The sequence below is a fragment of the Asterias rubens genome, chromosome 9, assembly GCF_902459465.1.
Source record: "Asterias rubens chromosome 9, eAstRub1.3, whole genome shotgun sequence".
NCBI classification, from domain to species: Eukaryota; Metazoa; Echinodermata; class Asteroidea; order Forcipulatida; family Asteriidae; genus Asterias; species Asterias rubens.
Genome location: NC_047070.1, coordinates 17,513,786 through 17,524,236, shown reverse-complemented (window position 1 = coordinate 17,524,236; position 10,451 = coordinate 17,513,786). Strand labels below are relative to the sequence as shown.

The following is a 10,451-nucleotide window of genomic DNA, read 5'->3' as shown; positions in this document are numbered from 1 at the left end:
TTCATGCATATGTTGAGATACACCAAGTGAGAAGACTGGTCTTTGACAATTACCAATAGTGTCCAGTGTCATTAAGTATGACATTGCTCATTCCTCTATAATTATTATGATAGCATGGAATATTAGGATAACCGAAAGCACTGACTAAGGTCACATTCCCATAGCTTTACAGTAGCTTCTTTCAGAGCTCGAAACTGTGTTTTTCAGTCTCTCGTACAACATCATTAAACAAGAACGAGTCTTCGAGACGGGGGAATAATTTGCTGTGTGATAATGTTATGAAAAATCTTATTATTTCTTGGTCACTGTCTTGCGCGAAGTAAAGTAGCAGATTCTTCCCCCACACCGATAATATTGCCCCCCCCCCCTCCCCAATACGGCGACTGTGTACTACTGATGGCGCCCTCTTTCGAACAGCAAAGAGCCCATTTTAATTTCTAATGATCATGGCGACAGAATTTCCAGGGAGCAGAATTCCATAGGAACCCTGCGTATATTTTTTCACATTATTTTTCGACAGGTGCTCATACAATACTTTGGATAAAATTGCAGTAAAGAACACCTTCCAATGCCAGACAATATTTCTGCAACTAAGTCAGTTGCGATAGTCGTCCCTTCGAATTGACCTCCCAGTGAACCCCAGTGGACAAAAGTTGCTTAACATGACGTCATGTCAGTCACCTAGAACTCACAACAGAGGGCGCACTTAAACTTAATCATGACTACCGAGCAGGATTTTGGTTTATGATTAACATTTTTTTATTTACCCCAAATTTTAATAAATTTATTATTATTTTTAAACAAATATAAATAACTTGTTTTCAATGACATATATTTTATCTCAGCATCGTTAAAATAAAAACCTGTTGAAAAAGTATAAATTTTGTGCTGTTTATTAAAGACCTGGACACTGTTGGTAATTGTCAAAGACCAGTCTCCCCACTCGGTGTATCTCAACATATGCATAAAATAACAAACTCGTGGAAATTTAAGCTCAATTGGTCGTCCAAGTTTTGAGACAATAATGGAAGAAAAAACATCCTTGTCAAACAAAATTGTGTGCTTTCAGATGCTTGAATTCAAGACCTCAAATTCTAAATCTGAGGTCTCGAAATCAAATTCGTGGAAAATTACTTCTATCTCGAAAACTACTCCACTTCAGAGGGAGCCGTTTCTCACAATGTTTCATACTTCAACCTCTCCCCATTACTCGTAATCAAGAAAGGTTTTGTGCCAATAATTATTTTGAGTAATTACCAATAGTGTCCACTGCATAGTTGAGAAACTGAATTAGCTGTACAAACTGTTTTCTTTAAAATGGTGGCATTTCCTAGAGTTATATATTGGTTTGAGCTTTTAGGAACAGTATTTTCAGTGCTAGAGAAGTAGATCAAAGGGCAGCATTGTTTACACCAGTTTTGAATCAAGCCTTACATTACACTTTTTATCTTATGGAAATACTTTTTAGCCCCTAATGCTAATATTGTAATCAAAAATACTATGGGCCATTCACAATTTACAAAGTATGAAAACATAATCATAACCAAGATTATATACGCATCATCAGTAATACAAAAATAGATTTAAAAATCACATAAAGATACATATCTCTAGAAAGGGGAATAGGAATTGATACTTTCTAGAGAAATGTCAGTTGGAAGATTGCGGATAAGTACATTAACCAAATACAAGTCAAATTGATGTGCATGTTGCATCTTCCCCATTTTATGCCGTTGTCTTTGGGTGCTTCATTGATGAAAAGTATCTGTAGCAACAGTTTCTTCATCCTTGCGCATTCTTGGAAGGAAAACCCATGGTGGGACGGTGGAGCCCCATGGGCTTTCTGTGTTGAAATGGTTGGACCAATGAAGAACCTTCTTAAGACCACCCAGAGAGAAGGGAACAGTAGTCCAGGGACATCATTGGCTTAAAGCTATTGAGGAAAAAAAAACTGTCTGATTTACTAGCTCGGAAGCCACTCTGCGAACCCAGAGTTTTAAGTGGTTTGAATAAAAAGCCAATGATGCAACTATACCAAGGTTCTCTTATAGAAAAACAGTTAAATAAATACAAGTTCCGTATTGGCAAAAATATGCATGTATCGACCCGATAAGCAAGTAGTGTACAAATTTATTCTTTCATAAGAGTATGGAAATAAATTCATTCTTGAATTGAAAAAAAAGCCAGAGTAACACAAATTGAAACCTGCGTGCTATATTGCGTCTCAGCAATGGTGGAAAACACTTGTTCTATAGGGTATGTAAAGTTAACCTAAATGGATTTGTGATCTAGACCAAGAAACTTTACATTGCTCAAGTTGGGTTCTATTGTTGAGTTATTACCTTTTTATAGGCCTTTGTTATAGCTAACCGTGTCTTCAGATGTGGCTGCTTGGATGTTTGGTTCAAGCTTCGATGTAGCAACCTAAAAAAAGAAGTGTTTGATCATTAGAACTACAGTTGTCTATACTCTTATGATATAACATTTTCCTTTTGTCAACGAGTTTAATCAGCCACGGGGAACCCTCTCTTCAAAGCTAACAATCAAATTTAAAACTTGTTTACAAGGCTGTGATTTTAGTCTATGTCCTTTCAAAGCATTTCGTGTGATGTTTGAAGCTTTGCATGGTGTGGAAACTAAGAAGTAGCAAGTACGACAATGTGTTGTCTCTTTCTGAAGAAGTGCGTTGTCTCAGAGAGGAGTTGTTGATGTTGGTGGTGGTGTTGGCAGTGTTTTTGTTGGGGTCTGACAGTATACTCTGCTTGTCAAGAAGGCTTGTACCCCCAAGATTGCTAGTAATAGTTACATCATGTTAGTTGTCTGTGTCAAAAGATTGATTTAGAGTGTTCAGCCTCTATGGCTTTATAACTAATCAAAACTCAGTAAGTGCGGCCTTTGAGACAAATTTCTGTCCTCCCACAAAGTCCTTTACAATAACGATGCAATGAGCAATTTGAAACTTAAATTTAGAAAAGTGAGTGCTGTAAACATTTACCTTTGAGAACTGTGGGAAGAGACTGATGGCTAAAGGGAGAGCGAAGGCAAATGTAGCAGTGCACACTACAATCTGAAGCGGGAGATGCATCCTTGGAAAACGCTTCAAAAAATTAGTCCTAGAAGAAATGTAGTCAAAGACAGACATTGATTAGCAGATAAGGACAATAGAACTTTTGTTTTAGTAGCGAGACCTAATTATATAACACCTTGACAGGGTATGACAAGGTGATGTGGCGTAGTATTTTTGACAACTAAAAAATAAGAAACACCGAGGCAATCCCGTGACTGGGACCAACAGCTTTACGTCCCACCCAAAGGACAAAGTGCTGTTATGGTAAAATGTCTTACTTCAGGACACAAGTGTCACGACTGGGACTCGAACCCACTGTTGATCAGAAACACCAGTAGTCGAGTCCGGAGTGCTGGCCTCTCAGGGGGAGGGGTTGTTCTGATCTTTGAGACTCGTGCTATGTCAATACTAGGACAACAAAGATTGCAAGTTGCACTTACTTGTTTTCTATAAACGTCATTACAACTGGTGGAATCAGTAGGATTGGAGCCGGCATGAATATTCTTGTCACAGCAGTTTCCGTTAAAGCCTGCAGAGACAAAGAATTTGTATTTTAGCTCTTAAATTTACATATTTTAAAAACTATCAAAAATTAATGTTTCAGATGGTTTTTAAATGAACAACACAAAATCCATATGATTTTCTTCTATCTCTGAACTGCAGGGCATACTAGTCTTATCTGAGGCCAAAAATGTTGATGTTGAGTTACCAAGATCCCCAGGAGATAGTAATTTTTCCATTAGTGTACTGTTTGTAAGCATAGCCACCCCCCCCCCAATCATAATAATGGTGACAGTGGCTACAGTTTGTTTGTTTTGTTAATTGTTTGTCGCCATTGTACGGCATGGTGAGTGGCTTGGTGAAGCTTGTTCAAGTCAATACGACCCCACCCCCTGCCCCCCCCCCCATGTGCAAAGTGAAATTCATACTATTCTGCATCAGCATCAAAATTATCCAAAACCTTAGCATTCAGTCGAATCATTTGCACTGCATCAATCCTTACCATTTTGGCTGCAATCTTTGAGCTGCCCACAACGTTCCCCTGTGAGTCTGTAACATTGATCCCTTCGGATAACTCTGAGAACCTCATCAGGGTCACATTGCACACATTAGCTGTAGCTGTTTCAGGATGGAAAAACAAAACAATAGTTTCAATAATTATATCTAATTTCTTAACTTCCAATGGGGGGTTCATTTTTGTGTAATCTATGGCTGATACGAGCATAAATCTAAATGTCTATAACTGTATAACAATCTCGTGTTATGTTTTAGGTCAGTCAGGTTAGCACAGTGGTTTCTTTCCACGCTTTCCACATATAGGACCCCGGTTCGGATCCCACAGATGACACTATGAGGATTGGGTTTTCAGTCCCCACCTGATTGTGTGGGTGTGTCTTAGTATGAGTCTCGTGGTTTTCCTCCCACATCTAAACCTGTAACTTGCTTCTGTGTCTTCTCTCCATGGGGTTATTGGCAAGTTCAATGATTCACTTTTCTTAGAATCCTTGGCTTGATAACCGAAACAAATAACTAAATAAATTGGCAATGGTTGAAGTCTGGAATGAATAAGTGTAAACACTCACCGACTGCTGGAAACGGGACAAATCTCTGGACAACCATTCTTGTAGTGGGACTAAAGGACGTGGCTCGCTTTAGTAGTAAACTCAAACCTCCCTAAAAAAAGGAACACCAGCAAAAAAGAAATTGACAAATTTGTGTACGACAAGCAATATACAAAACTGAGTACTGTGATCAACCATTATTAACTGGCATGTAGGTCAACCCAACCCTTTCTCCCCATTCATAAAAAACAATCTACTAACTACCAGGTTGACATACTGAACATGCATCACAAAGTGTCTGAACAAGTGGTCAGTCAATGTAAAGCAGTGGTCATTCACTGGTCAAACTGATGGTCACTGCGACCAAAGATCATTCAATATTCCTATCATTCAATGTCCGCTCATTGTCTAAACAAATTACCATGCAATTTCTGGACCAAAAGTCAGTCACTGTCACAAGCATATGGTCACTTATCGCTTTATACAAAATGGGATAAAAATAACTTCAATTCAAAATCATTTTCCGCCAACATAAAAAACAACAATATACTAATGCTGCACAAAACACCATGTTACACGAGGCATTTTAGCGGACAACTTGGAGGCAACCAACAATGAACAGAGCACGCACTTGGGACACTTTGCCAGCTCCCAGTTGTAACTCATTACTCCCGGGAAAACAATGAGAAAACTAAAATTGTGAATGGATGTTCTGAACTCATTAGAGATAGTTGAACTGGATTGCCTGTAAATTGCCTCGTGCGACATGGCCTTGTGATACTAGTGATGAAATTCCCTTTACCAATGGCACCCCAAACTCACTGCTATGGTACAAGCACTGGTAACAGCTCCTACGTAGCCCACCACAAACCGACTGGTAGATGTCATCTAAATCAAAAACACAAACACAAAACTATTTAACATTTTCCAGCTCCTAAACTCTGAAACAGGCTTTTAGAACATGTTAGGAATCGGAACTCACTAGATCTGTTCAAGAGTTCTCTTAAAACCATTGATTTCAAGATGGCAGACCCAACAAACTAACACCAAATTTCAATGCAATTGTTTTAAAACTGGAAACAAATCGAGAATACAATGCAATAATTTGGACAAGATTGTACAACAAGATGGCAGTGCATTTTGACATCAATGGGGGAGGGCACATGTCTCCCTTCACTCACGTCACTACTTGATTCTTACCTTTGTGGCATTCCGGTTTGCGTAGTTGAAGCATGCATTATGGCTCTGATTTAACCACTGGAAAGAGAGGGAAAAAAGACAAGTAATACAGTGTAAGATTTCACTTTAGTGACGTGAAGAAATTGTTGACTTAAAAAATGAAGAATAGTACAAAACATTACCAAATAATACAAAACATTTTATCTGATGTAATTTGGTCTTAGGTGTAAATGATGAATTACATAAATTAAATTTGCCATGAATCTATTGACCAGAGCACTGTAGAGGTTTAAAATGGACTTTGCATGGTTTAAATGCATCTTGCTAGTCACCAATGTCCTAGTCATGATACATTTATGTCCAAATACTTTCAGAGTGTTATGTGGGCCAAGTTTGAGTTATGTATGGTACAATGACTTCCTTAGTCACAAGCTACTGCTTAGATTTATTTTCCTCAGACTTTAGAGACAGTGGAGTTGTCACATGATTAGGAGCAAGCTTTTGAGAAGTTATGTAACAGACAAGAATACAAACTCTTCGTTTTTAGTATGTGTATCCCACAATTCATACCTGCCAGAAGATTGTTGAGGCTAGAGTTGGGTTTGGGAGCAGCATTCCAACGACGGTGGGAGTACCGAACGGTACAAACCCTGTAAACAACAGTAAATTGTCTGTGGTTAGATACCTGACTAGCTTAATTTTTTAGATAAGGAATTAGTAGTATGCTTAAGTAGATGAGGTCTAGTCCGTGCTTACAATGCCCAGCCATTTACACGCGCATACATGTATATCCTGTCCAGTGTCCGTCATTTTGGGAGTCAAAAACCACACAAAGGAATTGACTAAAAAAATGTGAGATGAGCATTGTGTGGAGGTGCATTCGGCATTATGCAAGGGGTCAAATGGGTTACTATTGTCCTGCTTTTGAAACTCTCCTGGCTTGTGGTTGAGTCAATCTACACCATCTCACTCACCTGACATTCGGAATGGCATGAAGATTTTCTGGCCCGTGTCCGGATGGATAATTGCCTGAAAAAAAAGAGACAGAATAATTGTTTGATTATTTTGAACATTTTCATCTTGAAATGCTAACAATACTAAAAAAAGTGCGTATTAAATCTTCCAGACAATAAAAGGTTTTTGTATCTGTAATTGCATGAGAACAATATTGGGCATCGAAACCTGGATCCCAGGAGCAGCACCATGCTTGGAGACAAGTGTAATGGGTTCTTTGACAGTATGTTTATAACAACACACGGGACCAACAGCTTTAAACATCCTATACCCACACCCTACTGATCAGAACACCCACACTTGAACGCTCAGCCACGAAACCCCTTTAAAGACTACAGCTTCCAGAGACAGCAAAAACAGGACCACATATAATTTTCATTCTTGCACAAACACAAGTGTAGGTATTTTAGATTTCTGACCAACACCCTTGTTCATAGATTTCCTCATGCTTCCAACATACATCAAAAGTTACTTTACTTTTAGCATGCGTAATGTTGTTTACTTACAACAAGTACATTCAATAAATATTAAAGTGAAAATCAGCCAGACAGAATAGCGGTTAACCTGTTTGATCTTCTGGGCTTCCCATAGCTGCTTATTTGTGATGCCTTCTGGCAAACTTTCACTCTTGAACTGGTCTAGGAGTGTCACTGCATCGCCGAGTTGCTTCTAAAGAAATGGGAAGAAAAAAAATCAAAGGTCAGGTGCAGCTCTAATTGATTTTGGGAAAAAAACTTCTTGGAGTAGCTTGGTTGTTTTTGATTCAAGATAACGAACCAAAGGATTCTAGAATAAGTCAGACCGTGGGAACTCCAAACTTCACTTTTCTTCTGCACCATAAAGAAGCTGTTCTACAACATCATGAGTTAGGCCTAATGAATTATTTAAAGCCCATGTAGCTGTGACATCACTTGTTCTTACAAAAGAGCCACAGAGCCTGGACTTCCTACAATAGTATACACAATGTTCAATACAAATTTTCAAATTACATTGTTACCAACCATATATGAAATTATAAATAGTTTTGGGTTGAACAAAGAGAAGCCGAGTAAAGCAAGACTTGAATTTGCCAACTTATGTTGGGTGCCGGCGCACTACCAATAAGTTAACTACCAACTGAGCTATCTAGCCTTAATGTTATCTAGCAATAATTTGTTTGGGTGCCAGTCAGAAGCCATTCAACCTGCAACTGCTGATAGCCAGGGTTTAAAATTAGGTAAACAAAAGAAAAATTATGTTATGCAGCCAATTTCATGAAACTTGCGGCATAAACGTTGCTAGACTGGTTGCGCAAGATTTGTGAAATCAGCTGCAGATGAGTTACCTTGGAGACAAAGAGGGTTCTTGGATCGATGACATCCAAGAAATGACGATATCTTCCAAAGAAGTTATCCTAAAAATAGATAAAAAGTAAAAAAGGAAATATAATGATAACTGTTTTGATTTACTATAGGGTAGGCTTTATCCTTAGAGTAGACTGAATGGTCCTTGTGAATACTTAACCATTGAACGATAATTAACTGTGCTGATTCTACCTAGGAGTTTTATTGGTGTTTTGGTTTTATTAGTGTATGTGGTGACAATCCGGCAATCTTATACTGTACAAAGTAAAAAGACAATAAACACTCACAGGATAATCAGAAATAGTATCAGAACAAAAGTCAATCAAATCAAAACTAAATAGAATGCGCAACTGGCGAATCTGAACAGACTAACTAAGATAACTTCGAGGTAACTAACAATAGTCAGTCACAAAGCTTAATTAAGAACTAGTCCAATAGGCAGACCAACTATAGTTGGGCTACCTGTTGGTGCTGTGGTGGGCATCAAAACAGACCCAAGAGGTCAAGACTTGATAAAGTAAACAATGATTTGACATCAACTACAAGGTACAATACATTGACCTGTTGACCTCTGACATGACATGAACTACTTGGACTGTAAACATTGCACTTTCTTGGACATGTGACTAGTCTGGACAGGTGGTAGGACATGTGACTTAACACCATGGAGCTATAAAAAGCTCCATGCTAAACACTAATGACAGTATTTGTTTCTACCTCCATGATTGTCGATTGATGGAAGATTGGGGAACAACTGCATGCTTCCAATGCAATATGGCAATCTGAAATTCTTAATCTTATGCTTATTATAAGTGAGTTACCAATCTTTTTTTACTTCAAAATCAAACATCAAATTCAAAACTGTTTACATACATCTGATTCTGATGATCTTCCAATTCAAATCTACCAATTTCAAATCTCAACCTTTACGAGCTAGCTTAGCTAGCTAGGCCTATAATGTGTATGAATGGTCACGGCGTGTGTAATTTTGTATCAATCACCTGATTAAATCGGGAAGCATTCAGCTGAAATTTAGGCCAGTCCTGATCGCCTTGAAGTTGATTTTTGTTCGCTGGCATTCTGCTGGCCCCTACCGCGCCCCAGACTGAGTGGAAGTCTGCACCAATCTGTCACACACTGTGGACTGGTAGTGGTAGTACTATCACAGTATCAGCACACCGTTGACCGACATAAACAAACAAGATCGCCCAGGGCCCAATTTCATAAAACCTATAAACACCAAAACTTGCTAAGCACAACAAAATATTGCTTGGCTGAAACAGGTTACCAGCCAAAATTACCTTGAGTTTACATTGTGGCTGGTGCCCTACTCATGCTTAGCATAGACAACTTTAAGAAATTAGTTCTTGCACCAAATTCAATGCCAGCACCAAACTTAATGTCAGAACCAAATTTAGTGCTAGCACCAAATTAAAAAGAAACATGTCAACGACCGTCACTGACAGTGCGAATGTGCCACAATATTTTGACCACGTGAGGGCGCTCTCAAATATACTTCAATTCACTTCAGGGGTTATATAAAATTATTCATTCATACCTAAACCAGTTAATAAAGCCTTAAAACACATTACTAATACAATTATTAATGTTATGACACCCTTTTTGACCATAGTCTTTCTTTATTCCAAACTATGGCGGCCCAATTATATCACGTGGTACATTTGTTAGCTCAACAGAATTAAACAATAATATTATCCCATTCCGACCTCACGAGGGTTAGGTTAAACTCGCAAAAAGTAACCCCCCCCCCCCCCGACAAAATCGAGATAGTTAAAACAAATCAAACACACACAAAATTGAGAGAAAAACGGGAGGAACATTATTTTTTTTATAAACAAAATGTATTGGCGGATGGTTTCCTCCTGCATCAGCGTACTCCTTCCAAAATAAATGCATGTCCCCGCCCACCTACTAGCAAACCCATCCCCACCAAACCCCACACACACGCCGAACCAAACCTGCGCTACTACTGATTAAGACCCAAAAAAACTTTATTCATGTCAAAATTGCCAATTAATCGAAACATCATTAGGTGAATTTGTTTCCTTCATCACAGTTAAAGTAATTGTACATGGTAGTAGATGCCCCCCTCCCCCATCGCGTTAAAGTAAGGTACATTAGGTATAGGGTCACTGATCACTAATAAAAGTATAATGGGGATCAGTATGTACATTGCTCTCAATGATTGCATGGACAATCCCATATCATTAATGTGTACGGTGTTCAGCCACGCGTCCGTGACATGACCGTTTTGGTTGCGCACAA

General features: G+C 38.6%; 1 protein-coding gene across 1 annotated transcript; it reads right to left on the bottom strand.

Moving 5' to 3' along the window:
• Window positions 1-1,200: 1,200 nt before the first annotated feature.
• LOC117294613 (sideroflexin-5-like) lies at window positions 1,201-9,332 on the bottom strand. The gene is made up of 13 exons (XM_033777107.1): window positions 9,167-9,332; window positions 8,147-8,215; window positions 7,387-7,491; window positions 6,783-6,837; window positions 6,379-6,458; window positions 5,830-5,886; window positions 5,452-5,517; window positions 4,651-4,741; window positions 4,071-4,186; window positions 3,508-3,596; window positions 2,996-3,113; window positions 2,343-2,424; window positions 1,201-1,933 (listed from the first exon to the last, which is right to left on the bottom strand). The coding sequence occupies exons 1-12, from the start codon at window positions 9,242-9,244 to the stop codon at window positions 2,347-2,349; spliced, it is 1,002 nt and encodes a 333-aa protein (XP_033632998.1). The 5' UTR covers window positions 9,245-9,332; the 3' UTR covers window positions 1,201-1,933; window positions 2,343-2,346.
• Window positions 9,333-10,451: the final 1,119 nt, after the last annotated feature.